Source organism: Clarias gariepinus, chromosome 11, assembly GCF_024256425.1.
Source record: "Clarias gariepinus isolate MV-2021 ecotype Netherlands chromosome 11, CGAR_prim_01v2, whole genome shotgun sequence".
Taxonomy (NCBI): domain Eukaryota; kingdom Metazoa; phylum Chordata; class Actinopteri; order Siluriformes; family Clariidae; genus Clarias; species Clarias gariepinus.
The window spans coordinates 8,628,620-8,647,579 of NC_071110.1; the positions used below are offsets into that span (position 1 = coordinate 8,628,620).

Here is an 18,960-nt window from a genome sequence, read left to right on the forward strand (position 1 = left end):
TGGAAAAATTATAGACATATTAACTAAATTGTAGTTAATTTTTACTTTAGCAAGCTTTCATAAATTAAAACTACAATTGTCCAGTATATAATATGCTAACAGTGCTGTTGTTGATATTGAGTTTAACATAGTGTTGAAATCTAGAACACTTGTTTTCTAAATTATGTCTTCAATCCATTTCTTACATTTACATTTAGGCATTTGGCAGACGCTCTTATCCAGAGCGACTTACATTTTTATCTCATTACACATCTGAGCAGTTGAGGGTTAAGGGCCTTGCTCAAGGGCCCAACAGTGGCAACTTGGTGGTTGTGGGGTTTGAACCTGGAATCTTCCGAACCGTAGTCCAATGCCTTAACCACTGAGCTACCCCTGGCCTTTCTTCATTAAAATGAAAAAGTTTGATACAAACTACTTAAAATTAGGACAGTCACACAACATTTTCCTGTTGTAACATGGATATAACTGACTTTAAGATGTGCTTTTATGAGCTATGATTAGGTCAATGCCGTATATGTGTTAATAATAAAGAATCGTTATAATCCTATGTTAAATGAAATATTACAATTTGAAATGTTTATACAAGTGTGCATGTGTCTGTCCGTAGGATTTGGACTTTCCTGTCTTTACGAATTGGACTCATTTGTTTGCATGAGGTGCATTTGTCTGCCTTTGACTGTTTAGTCAAACTTAGCTAAACTCCACACTGAATGGAATAGAGTGTTTCCTTGCTTTATGTTGGGGAAAGTTACACAAGTCTAAGTACGGTTATTTAGTGTTATTCTCTTGTTCTGCTATTTTTATAAAAGATAGTTTTGTACCTTGTTTCTCTGTTATTTGATTATTTAATAAAATATATATATATAATCATGATACTGTGTCGGGTGAACTTTTTAAATGAAGTTAAACTTTGACTAGTTAGTCATAAACTACCTATAGAATCTACCCACAAAATGTGAGGTAACAATTTGCATTAAGTTTGTTTGGGTACATTTTACCCCATATTTTTCATAAAAAGTACCAAAATAAATTTGCTATAACATGCCAATTTAAAATAGGTAAAGCCTACTCATTGCATAAACATAATGTTACTTAATTTTAATAAATAATTCATTATGTGATGCAATGAGTAGATTTTACCTAATTTCAATTGGCATGTTATAGCTAATTTATTTAGGTACTTTTTATGAAAAATATGGGGTGAAATGTACCCAAACAAACTTAATGCAAATTGTTACCTCACATTTTCTGGGTAGATTCTATAGGTAGTTTTTTACAGTATAGATTTAGTAAATGTGTTTAGACAACTGGTCATTTGGTTTAGAGGATTGGCTTTTGTGTTTTAGCATTTGAGAAAAAACTGTAAGTGGTGTGAAAAAGTTTGAGTGTGAAGGCAAAACACAAAACAGTCTAATTAATTTAGTTGCACATAAGTATAATTTAGTAGGGCTAACATTTAGCCAGGTTGCATGGTGGCGTATTGATTAGCACTTTGGCCTGGCACATCTAGAGTCACAGGTTTGATCTGCCTCCTAAAATGCTTCCTTAAAACATCCTATTAACAAAAACAAAAGCACATAAAACAAATAACTAAATTGCAACATCACTAACATAAAAGACTGATATGATGTACTATAAATGTTACAAAATTACAAAGTGAGGTTCCTAGACAGTGGTGGATTGTAAGTAAATATACCTAACTGTATTGTACTTAAGCACCATAATATTTGTATCACCACCTGCTGACTACTGTATAAAGTCTAATTATATTATTTGCTTTATTAAGAGCAGGTGATTCAAATAAGAAGCAGAAATGGTTGCAGACAGCAACAAAAAAGCACATTCATATTTTGGAATCAAAGAGATGGAGACACAAACAGATGGAAAGAGAGAGACAGAGAGAGAGAGAGCGTGTGTGTGTGTATGCGTGTGTGTGTGTGTGAGAGAGAGAGAGAGAGAGAGAGAGAGAGAGGGAGAGAGAGAGTGCGTGTGTGTGTGTGTGTGTGTGTGAGAGAGAGAGAGAGAGAGAGGGAGAGAGAGAGTGCGTGTGTGTGTGTGAGAGAGAGAGAGAGAGAGAGAGTTTTACTATGACTTAAAGGCTACAGTGAGATAATACAGGCCCAGTAGTTTTGATACATACAGTAAGTAAAATTGAAGGTGAGTAGTTTCCTTTTAGTGTCCTTTAACTAGAAATGCAAATGGATGTGTTTTATTTTTACTCGAGTAAAAATATTTTTATTATTTTTATTATTTATATCTCTTTTTCTCAAGTAGAGATACTCAATGTACCCAGGTATGTGAGTGCTGTTAGCTCTTACAATCACCCACTATGTGCATTTTTTCTGTCATGTGTATCTGTTCTGTTTCTGTTCCTCTCTCTGCCCCTGTCTTAACATCAGTTTGTTTGCCAAGTGTATGCACCTGTTCTCCAGTTAGCCCTTGCTTCAGTTGCCTGTTGGAATCTTTACAATTCCTCTTTTTCTTTTGGACCTAAAACGTTAAATATTGGTTTATTGTTTACTTACCTGTATATTAAGTTATGCTATGGATTCTGCCAACATGTTATGAATTGGCCATATGAGATGTTTTGCTTTGTCAAGTTTCTTGTGCTTTCTGTGATGTTTTTCCATGCTCACCATGGGTGAAAAGTGCGGTTATTTAAGGTACTTCATCAGAACCCATTTTGATGTACAGTATAATGTGTAATAGTAGTCTAACACTATTGCTGTATTTTTCTAAACTTATTATACATATATTATAATTACACATGAAAATGCTGCTAGAAAATTACATAAATAAGAATGTTGTTGTTGTTGTTCTTTTGGCCGGTCCCGGCAGGGGGCCGCCACAGCGGAATACGCAGTCTGCACTACAACTTGGCACAGGTTTTACGCCGGATGCCCTTCCTGACGCAACCCTCCCAATTTATCTGGGCTTGGGACCGGCACTGCATCCAGTGGCTGGGGTTTGGGCACTGGCTGGGAATCGAACCCGGGCCTGTCGCTGTGCACCTCCAGATCTTGGGGTCGATTTCTGCGTCAGGTGCTTAGAGACGACATATTCTCCCTAGCTTGGTGGGCTTCCTCTGCGGCCTCTGGTTTCCTCCCACAGTGCATAGACATGCAGATTAATCTAACTGGTGTTCCCAAATTGTTCGTAGTGTGTGAATGTGCGTGTGCATGTTGACCAGAGGTCCTACCACAGTTTTACAGTAAAAGAAAGGATTAAATACAATATGACCTCCACGGTCCCTGGTTGGACTACAAAGGTTTCTAGATGGATGAATAGATAACTGTATACACCTAAAGGCATGAACAGTAGAAGAAATTAATGCCATTGTGCAGGGCAAATTGTGCCTTTGCATACTCCTCCACTGGCATTGCCATTTTTATAGCCTTTTACAGCTGTTCAGCACATCTGCTCTACAAATCCCAATTAGCAGTTGATTTCAGTTAACAGGGTTGTGCAATTATGCATATCGAAAAATTAATTCCTACTTCTACTGTGTTTGACCCCTCTGTAAGATTGAGCATATACATTGTAGTGTATGCCTGGTTGTTACATTAAGTGTTTGAGACAGACTGCCAAGTCAAGCTTCCTCAAACAACAATATGACTATAAACCTCAAAGTACAATCTGGCATAAAAATAGCCAGCTGTTTGACCAGGAAAATTCACAAGTGAATACGGGAGAGAAAGAATACAAATCACCCTTCCTCTACAGTATACCCCTTCTGCAAATTTGTGCATGGACATGTGTTTACCTTCAGATTAGGGCTCTGTTCCAATACTGTACTTAACAAGCCCTCCAAAACTTGCCCTTGCTATTTGATACAAAAAACAAACAAACATGTAAACCAGAATAATAACTGATTATAAATTTAAATAGAAACAAGGAGTTAACATATCAAGGATTGTCAAAGTAAGCAGTCTATTTAAATTATCCAGGAAACTTTGGATAAAAGTATGTATAAGAAGGAAGGTTGACATTTAAAAGGAAGACATTAAAAGTACCGAAACATTGATTTTGGACTATGTAGGGTGTTGTAAGCTTTGAGGAGTACTTAATTAATATTTATAGCACATTAGCTTTGTACAGTATACAGTACAGTATAATAAAATTATTCTAGTTTAAATAAAAAAAGTGGAATATCATGGATAAAAACTTATAGTCCTAAGTCTGCAGGCTCAAATACTTTTTTGTTTTTATAAGTTTGTATCTGGCTTTGTATCATAAAGCCCTTCATCAGTAAATATTAAGTAAATAGTAATAAATGCATCAAAGAATGAAAAAATAAATAAATAAAACTATCAAGGCCAAATTGTGATCATATGCTTCTAAACCTTTTTTTTCCCAGAATGTGTTCTTTCAAAACTGTTGCAATTTGTCGCCCTATGTAAATGCCATAAACTGCTTTAATACAAAAATTAATTTAATACAATTTTAAAGATACCCTTGAATCAAAGGTGAGATGCATAAAATTTAATTTCAATAGGTCGTGGTCATTATAAATTTTCCTGCTCTGAATGCTGACCCTGAAGTTTGTTACTCAAAATGCAAAAAGCATTGTAAGAAGTAGGTAAAAAAAAAAAAACATCTGACAATAGAGTTTGGTGACAGGATCTGTGTGGTGCACTAGATGTTCTCTTTATATTATGGGCAGCATTGGATTTATTTATTTTTGTTGTTGTTAAATATGTGTTGCATTTAATTTTCTGTATATTAAGACCAGACGGGCTAGCCTTTAGTACCCACAGGCATGCTCCTTGGTGTGCCTGTGATCTGGTCACCAGTCTACTGGCATATAATTGGTAATCAGTATTAATGTGCTTTAAAATTCTATTACCCACATCAGAGACCAGACGCTGACAAAACCCCCACAAACTAATATCTTTGGAAGACAATTAACTTTAATTAGGGAGTACATTCATGTTTGCATTATTTAGACAACCATATGTAACATATGTAATTTTGACTACTCAATAAATTCTTCTAAAGCAAATCCTCAGGACGATAAATAGGGTTAAGGTCAGGATGCCGTAGCAGCCAATTTCTCTTTTCACTCTTTTACAATTTAAGCCCAGTGAATCTTGGCACCATTGAAAAAAAAAAAAAAAAAAAAAAACTTAAGTGGATAACATGGTCATTCACTGCTACATAACATTGCTGAGCTCCAGAGGCGTGTACATTGTAAACTATGCATGATGGGTACCTTACTTCATGCACTAAGTAAGTGCACTACCTTTTTTACTCTAAACTGCAAACACACTGCCTTATCTTTTTTCATTGCTCCAATCTGTCCAATCTTCATGCTGTTTAGTTCCAACCCTGTGAGTTCATGTTCCATTGTACAGTATGTGTGGAAATGCTTTTGCTTCCACTATTAAACATGGCTGTGGTTTCCAGTTCTTTTTTCTATGTGGCATCTTCCCCAAACATTTATGTGATTTCTGATTACACCATTCACATCACATTTCTTTCATAGACCACAAAGAGCCCACAAAGAGAAAGGCTGTAATTCCTGCCCAATATAATGTATTTAATGTTAAGTCAAAAGGTCAGATATTTAACGATATATTTATTTTTTTCAGTAAGTACAACTGCATGTAATAAAATATTTCTTGCCATAAAAAAGAAAACAAATATTACAAAAGCTTATTGACATTGTGCTTCATGGAAAGCAGTTTCAGGGTTCACGTATTCGCAAAACAATAGCGGGTGCATTTGATGATATTTTTCAGATATGGGACATTCCGAAAAAGTTCTGTTCACGATGTGCTCTAGGACAAAGCCAGGGACTGGATTTTTAAAAAAAATATATGTTTAAATATTATATATTTTAAAGCATAAATACAGATTTATCTTTTTCAAATGTCTGATAAAAATAATTGCAAAAACTATGTACAGAAGAGGCAAATTAAAGGTTGGTATATACACTATGTGGCCATTGTGGACACCTGACCATTGCACCGATCTTCCTTAAACTGTGAAAATACACAACTCTGTGGAGTGTTTGCAGTTAACATTAGCAATTGGCTTAATTTTTTTTTTTTCATTGGTCTGTTTCCTGGGCCTCTGACATTTTATTTAGTGTCTATAGATCCATAAAGAAGAAGTATTGCATGTTACATCTAGGCTAGGGATCACAAACTTCCATACTATGATTGCTTCATTGCCAAATTCTGGCAGGTTAGACCTTCACTGTGGTAAAATAGCAGCATCCAGTCACATGATGGCAAACAACCTATAGAATGTCTTTGTATGCTGTAGCTTTATGACCTCCGTTTTACTGATACAGTACTTAAGGTCCCTTAAGTATCATGCCCTTGTGCTCTTGATAATGCCCTTGTGCAAGTTTGGACATTGAGGACATGGTTTGGCAAGCCTCAAACTTGTAACCTTCACAGAGCCCTGATCTCAACTCCATACACTGTACCTCAATACCTCTGGGATGAACCTCACCTTAGATTAAGCTAAGTGGTGTTTCTACATTGCCTGTACTGTGTAAATGAGTGTGCGTTGTGTGCATGCTTGGCCCTGTAATGGTGTACCCACCTAGTGCCCAAAGACCCTTAAGATAGGCTCCTGGCCTCCTGCAACTCTGTACAAGAAATGCCGTATAGAGAATTAGTAAGTGAGAGTGAATCTAAGGGCACTTTGGTCAACCCTTTTATGGATTTTCTAGGCACTTAATAAATTAATAACTTTAATGATGTAACCACATTAATGACCACAAACTACACAATGATTCTTACATAAACAAAGGAAACCATGAATGGCATGTTAACGCTTAGGTAAGAACTTGGATGCAGTTCAGCACACCAACATACTGTACATCTATTATGTTGGAATTGTGTTATTGTATTACAGGGAGTTAACTGCCTATAATAAAATGTTATGTTGTTTCAGGACATTGAACAAACACCACTGCTGCTGTGTCAGCTTCCAAATTACACACATATACAAGTGTCGGAATCCAGATGTTTCTGAATTGTGGGAGAGATGAAAGCAGACTTCACACACACACACACACACACACACACACACACACACACACACACACACCAATAACAATTTATCACATCGCTGTAAGAGTCTGTAGTAAATTAGCTCTATTCTGTATCCCAGTCTCTAAGGATGCTTGTTCCAGTCTACACAGAGAATTTAGGAGTTTATCTATTTTTAGGCTAATATCCTCTGGGGAAATGGCACACCACATATTGCATGGTGATTCTTATTAGATGAGCAAATTGCCAGCTATGACAGTACTTGGGACTCTCTTCGTCATTAAATTAGCAAGGAAATTCGTGTTTTAAATCCAGTAAATATTAACACAGTGCAATAAAGTCCGTGATTTATGTTAAAGCATGGGTAAGCAGCTTACTGCTGCTGCTGATGCAGAATGTTACACTCCCACAACTTCTACAGTATGTAATGAGTACTGATGTTGGAAATTGTGATACAAACACTAAATTAGTGGCTTGTTTATATCAAGCAAAATAACTATAACAGTCTAACTCATTTTTATCAAAATGCATGACAGGTGACATGTCTGTCAAACATGTAAATCTAAATACAAATAGCACAGGGCATGGCATAAAATTAAAATTTGCATAAAATCAGGCCACAAAGATTTAAACAATTGTTAGACTTATTTCCTATCTTTCTCCTCCACTGCACATCGTTATAATTGCTTTCTCTCTGCCCTTAGTAATTACCATCTATTATTTATTTATTTAAATTCAAATGATGTATATGTCAAATTAATCCAGTGTTGCATGTATGATTATCTGACTAGAATCTTTTTGAGCCAAGCCATGCCATACTGACACCCCGAAAAAGAAAAAAAAAATATATATTTTTTTTAAACCCTCAATTGTTAAAAAGAAAACAAAATCGCTTGAAAGTAAATTATATTTTTTAGTAACTATACATAATCATTATTGGACTCTGTCCAAATCCACAGCGAATTTTAAGAAAACAGGATTAGAGGCCCAGATGCAGCGTCTGCTTAAAGACCATAATGCCACACTCATTCAATAATAAATAGCAGGGTGTCTACCAGCCAGGCACCGTGCCAAGATGGGTTTAAAAAAAAAAAAAACTCACAAATTGGGGTTATGGGGTTTGCATGTTCTCTCTGTGTCTGTGTGGAATTCTTCCATGTCCTCCAGTTTCTTGCCACCTCCCAACAAACATCCAGTGTATTGGTGATTCTAAACAAGCCTACTGTAGGTATAAAGGTTTGTGGGTATGTGTGTTCAAGGTGCCATCCAATCCATGGTGTATTTTAGCCCTACACTCAGTGTTCCTGGGAAAGGCTCCAGATCTATCATAACCCTGACCAGAATGAAGAAATTACTAAAGATGAAATTTATAAACTATAAATATGTTGCAGATTGCTTATTTAAAATAAATAGTATTAATTAATGATTCTTATGCACTTCTTTCAAGTAAATAGTTTAAAATGGAATTTTATTAAAGATTCGTATATATATATGTTAATTTAGATCTGATTACATACAGTACAATATGATTAAAACTATCATTAATAATCAATACTGATCCTCATCATGCTGTATAAACTTTACAAAATGTACAAAATAAAACATCACATTCTGAGATACATCATTTTTGGAAATAGTGTTTAACTACATTTAACAATTAGTAAAATTGTAATTTAATGACGTATTTATTTGGTAAAATGAATACATAAAAAATACATAAAAGAAATTGCAGCATTTTTAATCATTTAGTGCATTTTAGGTGTAAGGTTTTTTTTTCATTATTTTATCCCCAAATAATTATTTTATGCTACTGGGTTATTAACACTGTGACTAACTGTTCATATACAGCCTAAAATCTTGCATGCTAAAATACATTCTCTTTCCCAAGTACCTTTCCAAGAATGTAATTTCCCTTCCAATTCTGTATAACCAGTTTGGTATGACAGATACTATCCAATAGATCATGTGAAAAGATAAGAGAATAAAATAAGGATATTGTAAGATAAGGCTGTATTGTTTACTTCCAGGAATCACACAGCAATGGCCTTGAAATCTTCACCTTGGACATTGTCAGGCTGTCCTCTCAGCTTTCCCAAAAAACAATATGACTACAGACCTAAAAAGTATGACCTTGCACAAAAATACACTGCTGTGTTACCAACAAAATGTCAAACCCATTGTGATTTTTTAAAATTTTGTTTTTCAGTAAAGCATAAATGTGTAACAAAGTAAAAGTGTATATTGCAAGATTTTGCACATACTTTACTTTAAAATAATGCCATATCACCAAAAACAGCACTGTATGCAGTTTGCATTTCAATAGTAAATTTTAATAGGTTTATTTTTTTTATTAGTTTGTTTATATATTTTGGCCAATAATCTAATAATTTTACATATAGTACAGTTTCAATAAAAAGACCAAATCAGCCACTGAAGGCAAATATACACCCCCTTGTCACACACTAATATTTAATTGAACAATCTTTTGCTTTGATTATGTCTGTGACATTGTTTTGAAAAGTTTATAAAATGTCACATTTATTGTCTTTTAGAAAATCCCAAGGATTCTCAGTAGGGTTAAGGTTTGTGTGGCCTATTCATGTGTGAAAATTGTGTATCATGTTCCCTGAACCACTTTTTCACAATTTATTCTTGATAAATCCTATAATTGCCATCTTGGAATATGCCCATGCCATCAGGGAGGAAAAATCCATTTATGAAAAAAAATAGTCCTCTAAAGTATTTAGGTATTCAGCTGACCTCATTTTTTGGGAACATAACACTGCTGAACCTAGACCTGACCAACTGAAGCAACCCAAGATCATAAGACTTCCCCAAGAGACTTGGATGGTAGGCACTTCACTTACACACGGAACCGGTGCATCTATTAGATAGGTTTGGTTGATGAGGAAGTCAATATAGTTGATGTCAAGTCGGTTATTATCAACCTTAGTGTCAGTTTACACAGAGATTACCAAAAGGATTTGGGCTGAGGGGTTATCCATGACCTTATCCAGTGTCACCATTGACACGGCACATAACTTGTTGTCCTTGGCTAGTGACCAGTTGATGTATTTCACCAGGTTGTTATGTCACATGTTGGCCTTTGTTTCACAAACACTAACAATGTGATGGATGGTTTCGTCACATCTCTTACATAAGCAGCATAAACCATCCCCTCCTTGTTTGGAGATGTTTTTCATGTAGTATTTGGATTTGGATGCTTGCAGATCTTGAATGGTCAAATTGACTAGGTTCCAGGGATTGGGCTGCCATTTCATACAGCTGAATGACATTTGGCTATGAACATGGGCCTTCTCGATATGGCTTCCTCTTCCAGGTATTGTCATGCTGTTGATTTTGTGACTGCCATTTGTGACTTCACATGTGTACTTGAAGTCTCAACTTTACCCTCATTCAGTGTTACTTCTAAAGAGAATACCTGACTATCTTTTTGGAACTGATTTTTGGATTTGCTCAAGTCATGTGTTTAAATAGTTAAATAGTTCATTTAAATAACAATAGTTGTTTTAATTTCAATTTAGCTATATGCATTTGTTGTTTTGATCCTGTTATGATAATTCAGCTTTGTTGTCAAGATTTTATTAAAAATATATATTTTTATTCCAGTTTAAGATGTAGCCAAGTTAATTCGTGATAGATTTTGCCAGACTCCTTTAACCCTAAATTTTTGTCGACCTGATTGGGTTGTAGGTCCTTAAACACGTTCGTCATGCTCTGAGTTCTTAGACCAGCTCACCCCTCAGTTCAAAGGGCAATTCAGAGTTCTTTTTGTGATTGTAAGTGGTATAATTGTTCACGCCACTCACTGGATACAAATCCGCTGCACCAAACCATGCACCCTGCTGAAGAAAATAAGAAAAGAATCAAGTTTAAAGAAAAGATTTAAACATGTTGAAGACAATATATCCTTTATGTTAAATGCACTATGTGTCTAACCCTGGGAGTCACTTTGTCACGTTCTACCTAGCAGCCTACATTTACTAGTCTACTTTGGCCATGTCAACTCCTCAGGATGAGTAACCCTTTTTTTTCAATCCCACCTAGTCCTAAAGAAAATTCTTTGCAGGTATTTTAGTTGTCATATATACATCATATATTATCTCTATCATAATTCTTGTTTGTTTAACTTCATTTTCAGTCATTCATGAATTCCATGCTCTCACCGTGCCTTCTCATTTATTTCAAATCCTTACATTACTACAATCAGCCCCACCCTTTTCCTTCGCTTGATTTTGTTGCTGTTTTTCCTGACCCCACACACACTTCCTGTCTGTTTTGTAAATACTGTAGCCCTCTCCTGAACATTCAGGTCTTGCCAGGTTGGGCCATGCTACTGGAACTCTTCAACGTTGTACAACCCTGTTATGTCCATTTTTAATGAGAACAGTCTGCCTTAAAATGTCAGAGAACACATGCAGTATGCAAGACTAAAATAATCACCAACTCAAACTTTTTTGTTGTTGTTGTACATTAAGTGTAGGAGATTTATTCATGTAGTTTCCATAGTACTCTCCTTAAGGGTCTAATTTGGACTTGCACAACTGAAGAAACAAATGTTAGACATTGAAGTCTTGAGCAATCACCTATGTATATTTGAGGTAAGGTAATTATTCATGTTTTTAAATGACATTCTAGCATGCTCCTAACAACCTCTAATAACATTTATTCCAGACTGAGCTCATAATAAAGGACCAATAATATGCAGGTGAAACAACTTGAATATGCATACTATGTTGGGTTTGGAATACGTGGATATGCAACTACGCAACACTGGACAAAAATGGACTGTAAAATATAATGTGTGGTATTTCATACATACCTTATAAGTGGATGTAGTTGAAGGTAGGCGATTCAACCCAAACAGATCCTGGTATGGGCCAATGTCCCGGACTTCCTCATAATCATGGTTGAACGGGTTTGTTATGTTTCTGCTATCTGCAGGGTGAAATTAGCATGTTAGCATATTTCACCTGTCCTTGACTGTTGAATATTCCACAAATCAAACAAATGAAGATCTGTGTAAATGTGTGCACAGAGTTCTTACCAAGTTTCTCTGGTGTCTCCAGGTGAGTATAAAGAGCAGGACTGAAGGCATCAGTGGGGTAGTAATAGTGATTGCTCTATGGTAAGAACACAGAAGAATATGAGGACATGTCAACACATCCACATTTTTTTTAATCAAAATGCTTTCATGTTTTGCTGCAACTCTAAAGTATTCTTTACTTTAGAGATGAAATTTTGTGTTTATTTTTTAAGCTACTATATCACCATATTACATCTATGGAATCATTTGCTCTTCATGTTTGGGTAAATGGTGTGTTTTCATCACCAATATTATTATTATTATTATTATTATTATTATTATTTTTAAATAAATGTCATTTTTCTGGTAAAGAAAATCATAAAGAGAATGTTTAGCACATAGTTTAATACATACTAAAGAATAAAGATTTCTTTACCTTGGATAATTTACTTTACTTTGATTTACTTTATTTTTTATTGCATTTGAGTCTGATCCTCAAATGAGTAATACTGAAGATATTTAAAGATAATTTACAGTGTATATTGTGATCAAGACACCATGGTGAGGATATATTAATTTTTTTGTCTAAAGCTGGGCAATAAGTTTACATGTTGGGCCACCTAGTGATGGTTTAAAACATTTTAAGGTTTAAAACATGAAACTATTATTATTAATTGCCAATAGTAGCTATAATTATGTTAACATTTGACTGTTGTCCATATTTAGTACTTTGTTATTCAAAATTTTAGAGATATAAAAATATAAAATTAATTAAATTAAGACTGCATATCAATTTGCACCACCTATATTTTACAGTATTTATTTATTTTATTTATAAATAAATTAACATTTATAAATTTATTAATATTTATTTATATCCTTTAATTTATTCTGTTTCATATTATTTTTGGTTATTTAATATTAGGTTAAAATATTATCTTTTCCAAACACAGACACACACAATCCATAATGATTACTGTTGTGTGTGATTCAGATGGCACTAGAATCACAGATTCGCTCTGGTAATATTATCTTCATGAAAAAATAATCCGATCTGAATAAAAAAGATAAATTACATGGATTTTAATATCAAATTTAATTTGTTTGGAGAGCTGAAAAATTGGGAGGAATTAGAGAAAGTGGATCAGCACTAGAGAACCATGATTGATCACAACAGCAATTTTATAACTCCAGCCCCTGGACGTGAGAAATAATAAAAAAGGTACATAGTGTGGCGTGGGCGGGGCGGCGGCTGACGACCAGCATGCCTTGCGGGGATGTCGGTGTGTTCACCATGATGGGGAAAGGTGTTTGGGTTAGTGACTTTGGCCCTGTTGTGTGTGTGTTGAGGTGTGTAACGTGTGAAATGTGCTCTAGTTCAGGCTGATGCTGAATTAGAGGTAGGCTCCTGAGTGAAGCTGCTGCTCATGCCATTACCGGCTGTATGCTGAATAAAGTACTCCCAGCCATTGCATTGGGCAGCAAATAAGCTCACTCGTCTCTCCAGCATTCTTCTCGGCGTAAAAACGCTACATTGGTGTCAGAAGTGGGATGGAGAGTCACGAGTTTGAGCGCACAACGGAGGACCTTCAGAAAATCCAAGCGGGCCGCCGAGTAGCGGAGCGACTACTTGCACGGAAGAAGCGCTTTCCTGACGGAGCTAGCGCGAGCACACCACGTCAGCCAACGCGGAGCGGGAAGAATAAAATCCCGGCGCTGGATCTCGGGGCGGAGGCTGGCGCGGCACAAGCGCCGGAGCAAGCTACAGCTTCGTGCGCTGTTAGCCGGCAAAGCGTCCTGCCGCTGCGCGAGGCCGATCGCGCTGAGCCCATATCGGCGGTACATCACGGCGGTAGAGCCGAGCGACCGCCCGCAGCTCAGTGGCGCTCGGTTCGTGAACCTAGCCGGGGACAGGGCTACCCGTCGCGGCTAGGCAACGAGCAGCGCTTCGACGTTTCGCGGCGAGGTCGAGGCACGGGACAGCGTACACCAGCAGCCGCTAGACTAGCGCCGGGAGGACGCGTGGTAAGACGCGCTGGGCTCTACATTGACTGTGTGCTGGATGGCGTCTTACTGCGGGCGCTCGTGGACACCGGCTCCACTGTTTCGCTGCTGCGCTCTGGAGTACTGGGGCAAAGCAAGCGTGTTCGCCGACGGCCTGATCCTGCCTTCACCATCCGCACCGTTGCTGGGGGCTGCGTCAAGGTACGGGCGTGTCGCACAGCGCGAGTCCAGGTGGGTGGTCGAACTTTTACACACCAGTTCTTAGTGGGGAATGTCGAGGAGGACTGCGTTTTAGGGTTGGACATTTTAGAGAGATGGGGTGCGGTGCTGAACTTGTCTGGCGGGACTCTGCGTGGTAACTTCGGGGTAGCCAGGTTGCTCGGACCCAAGCCACAGTCGGACAGGTTAGCAGCACACACCCGGGGGGCGGAACTTCCGGTAGCAGACCGAGCGGGAAACCCTCGGTGCTGCAAGCGAGTGGAGCGCCGTGACGACGTAGAACCCTCGACGCCGAACATTTCCCCCGTGCAGTCCTCCAGGCTCTCCAGCGGTGATCAGCCGTCCGAGCCAGCGTGCAGCCGAGTTACTGCGTCACCCGCAGTCGTTTCGCCGGTCTCACAGCTGCACTGTGAACCGCTCATCGCCAGGCAGAAGGGCCCCACCCAGCGCTCGCGGGCACCGCTGCAAGACTTTCGGGTGGGGGCACCCATGGAGCGAATGGGTGTGGACACTCACAGCCAGGGGCGAGATTTTGCTGCTGGCGAGCAGGTGTGGGTGTGTTCCTCCGGAAGGAGAAGGAGGGGGCTCTCGGCCGGGCGTGTGTCTCACTGGGTGGGCCCCTGTACGGTAATAGCTCGGCTCTCCGATGTCATCTACCGGGTGCGGTTGGCGGGGCGGGCACGAGTTTTGCTCCACCGGGACCGTCTTGCGCCTTGCCAGCCGCACGCCGGGGAAACATTGAACTCTGTGGAGGCCGGACCGCCTCAGGACTACGTTTGTGTTCATCCCTCACCTGCCAAAGGACGCCGGCGTTCCCACCGCCAGCGCCGACCGCCTCCACGCCTCCGAAATGGAGTTCTTCATGGCGACCAGGGACGGTCACAGCTCGGGTGGGGGCAGTGTGGCGTGGGCGGGGCGGCGGCTGACGACCAGCATGCTTTGCGGGAATGTCGGTGTGTTCACCATGATGGGGAAAGGTGTTTGGGTTAGTGACTTCGGCCCTGTTGTGTGTGTGTTGGGTGTGACGTGTGAAATGTGCTCTAGTTCAGGCTGACGCTGAATTAGAGGTAGGCTCCTGAGTGAAGCTGCTGCTCATGCCATTACCGGCTGTGTGCTAAATAAAGTACTCCCAGCCATTGCATTGGGTAGCAAATAAGCTCACTCGTCTCTCCAGCATTCTTCTCGGCGTAAAAACGCTACAATATTATATATTATAAAACAAGATTCATTTATTTTCACATGTGCAGTACTTTAAAAGACTGTATGATTAGATAGTACTTGCATATCGCTTTTCTAAATCTGAAATGTATACAATGTTGCCAGAAGGAATAACAGCAGGGTTTTTCATCCCCTTTTTCTCTTCTCTTTTCCCCCCTTTCCTCTCCCATGTACTCCAGCCCTCACCTCTCCATAGCACTCGTAGATGCTGCTGCTGCCACTGGTGTCTACCTCTGAGCTTGTGTTGATGAGAAGGGTTCGCTGTGCAGAGGCATTGATCGGTTCTCTGCTGCTCACTGATGACCTGTGTGAAAGGGCATGACATTTCTCATCTATTACTCGAAAAGTAAAGGTTTACAGGAAGCTTGATTTTGAAGGCTCCTTCTGACCTACTATAGCAATTTTCTATTGGGGAACAGCAAAGTTGGCATGATCTAAAACTTCTAATACAGTATGTTTAAACAGTAGACAAGCCAAATAAACACCATGGTTTAAAGATGAGTTTTTTTTTTTTTTAAGTTGGGGTGGGGAACACAACAGATAAAATGTACTGAACCTAAATTCACTAGTGAGGGAAGTCTAGGGGTGTAATTAATAAACATTTATGCAAAATACATTTTTTTAGTCAAAGGGAAATGTTAATTGAGTTTTAAATAACATTTTGGTGCATGTTGTTATAGGGAAATAAATGAAAATGGGGTTGTGATGTGAGTATAAATTTTATTCATTACAAATGGCATATAATGCACCGTGACTCTTATTTAAATGTTGTAGAAAACTTAACTCTTCTCAAGTTAGTTAAATAATTCCATTACTCTGTCAAATGTTTGCTTAGGGTTTTATGCTTTAATCTCACAGGTCTGTTCAGCTTGATTTGCATGTCCTGTTCACCTTGAATGTCCAGAGTCCAGGGTCAATTCCCACCTCGGGGTCTGTGATTCATTTTTCTCCGTGTACCCCGTTTTCTTCCCACAGTCGAAAAACATGCAGTTTAGGCTGATTGGCATTTCAGCGTTCCCTGTTGTGTCTGAATGCATGTGTGAATGTAGACCGGAGGTCCCACCATGATGGTAAAATTGGAATAAAAACAGTGGTAACCACTCCTAGCCCTTATGGTCCCTAGTTGGACTACAGAGGTTCCTACATGAATGGACGGAGGGCTTGCATGTGTTGCATCTCTATTTGTTTAATGGTTCTGTTGCCATTTATATTTAGCCTGTTCTGGATGAGATTCCCTAAAGTTCATGTAAGTGGATGCTGTCCAACATCCATGCTGTTAGATTTATTAAAGCCAGGGATCACCTATGTTATAAAGTTATTGCCCTCTTTGTTTGAAAAGAAAAAAAAAATGTTTTTAAGAAAACAACAAAGGTGAGCTTTTCTTTTGTTACTATCAGCTGTTTGATGAAATTGTTGTGTACTTGCTTTTTTTGGGTTCTTTGAGGTGCATTTAAAATTTTTGTTACTTTAGTGGGTTGTGTTTTTAAGGTATTCTTTAAATACTCTGTACATAAAGTTTTATATGTAGTTTTTTTCTGGTCATACCAAAATTCTATATTTTAGTACCAGTTACTGTTCATATACAGGTATGACGAGTGCACGTGTACACACACATGGTTATCACAACAGGTACAGCATATTTAAAAAAAAAAAAAAAAATGTCATCTTGCTTACTCATTATTTAGTTAATGTTAGCTACTGTAGCACCACATATACAGTATATCTGCATATTTGCTGTGCTAATGAAAAGGCAACTGGCAGCTTTTAAAGGTGAAGTTTTTCCTTGCGTGTTACATAATGCAGCTGCTTCTGTTGTAAATCTAAAGTCTTAAACTAAGTATATTTTATTAGATTTAATTGGTGATCATTTGATTGTTAAGCACTGTATATAAAATGTATATAAATTTTAAGGTGATAATATTTCTCTTATTTGGAGAAAAAAGAAGCATTATTCTATTATTTGGCAGCATTACCTCGACTAATATAATTATGGACTGTAGACATGCATGGCAGAACCTTTAACAATGGCCAGATGTTTTGTAGTCAATGGCAATAGCAGTTTTGTTTTATACATTAACTGTAGTTCCACACATTTTGTATCAAAGACAAGAATGTGAGGTCAGGAATTTTAGCTTTAATTCAAGAGGTTTAACATTAACCATTCAGGGACTTTCTCATAGAAAATAGAACAAATGACTGACAGGCAGTTGCATGGCCAAGTGTGGCCTGTTCCTTTATTACTCAATGATTACTCAAGGAGATAAATGCCATACGTTTGTCAAACCCATTGAATTAATGCTGAAAGTCTTGACATCACTCACGCCTTGAATGTTGCATTGTAAATTTAATGTGGTGGTATACAGAAGCTAAATGCCAAATAATCTTGTCAGTGGTAATCACACACTTGCTACCAATGCTAATTTATGGGTATAGATAATGTTGTTAAGTGCTGTACTATTTCTATAAGCTGGGATTTAATAACTGCTGCTGTAGCTTTATTTAATTCAGATCAAGAGATTAGCATGCCTCACCCCTCATCGCTCCTCTTGCCCTCTGAAAAGCTGACTGCTCCCTCTGGAGGGAAAAAAAAATAAAGAAAAGGGGGGTAAGATTCATGGGTGCTGTGCTGTTATTATATGAAAACAGGTCACACTGAGATATTTGTCTTCTATTTCTAAACTCATCTCTACAAATCACATCACATTTGCAAAAATGCTATTTTCTTTTTTCAAACAAATGAAGAACGGTGAGGACATCAACAAAAAGAAAAAAAAATGAAATGCAACGGAAATACAAAATGATTTAAGGGAAATTGAGAGTCAAGTAAAGACAGAGTGAAACCGAAAGAGATCGACAGAACAGAAAAAGAAGATCGAAAGGAATAGGGCAAGATAAAGGCGAGAAGAGTGAGAGCGGAAATGACAGCTGCTTAGGAAAAGAGACACGACAGATGTGTGCGGAGATGAGGGTGAGATGAGACAGAGAAAGATGGATTTGAAAGTGACAGGCGTATTAGAATGCAGACAGGCTGTTCCTTTTGAGTGCTATACACTTGCTGGTGGAAGTAGTACATGCTGTCTAACAACACTACTGTGAAGAAGAGGCATGCCAACTTCTCTATTCTTTACCTTTCAGACTCTGTCCCTTCCTCCACCTGACCAACAGAAAGAAGCCTAAGGCATTGCCCAGCAGGAAGATTCCCACGAGAATGGGGATGACATACACCGGTATAGCTTGAACTGAAGAAAGACATGTAGAACTGTTTGAGACAGTGGATAATTGCAGCTGAACATTTAATATAGATTTAATAAAGTCTGAGTCTGGCAGCAAGGCTTCTTCTTCTTTTTCTCTTTTTATTTTACATATTTGATTTATTTTAATATTAATTATGAATTTGACATTTTATATGTATATATTATTCACAATTGTCCATCTTTTAGTTGTTTGTCAAATCTTTGTTTTAAT

General features: G+C 38.0%; 1 protein-coding gene across 1 annotated transcript in view; it reads right to left on the bottom strand.

Moving 5' to 3' along the window:
• Positions 1–8,781: 8,781 nt before the first annotated feature.
• Positions 8,782–18,960, bottom strand: part of nphs1 (NPHS1 adhesion molecule, nephrin) — a 143,949-nt gene continuing 133,770 nt past the window's right edge. The window contains exons 24-29 of the mRNA XM_053507759.1: positions 18,624–18,734; positions 18,027–18,069; positions 15,682–15,799; positions 12,076–12,151; positions 11,851–11,966; positions 8,782–10,873 (exon numbers count right to left, since the gene is read on the bottom strand). Coding sequence (XP_053363734.1) covers positions 10,754–10,873; positions 11,851–11,966; positions 12,076–12,151; positions 15,682–15,799; positions 18,027–18,069; positions 18,624–18,734 — 584 coding nt within the window. The 3' untranslated portion in view covers positions 8,782–10,753. The remainder of the gene's footprint in view (positions 10,874–11,850; positions 11,967–12,075; positions 12,152–15,681; positions 15,800–18,026; positions 18,070–18,623; positions 18,735–18,960) is intronic.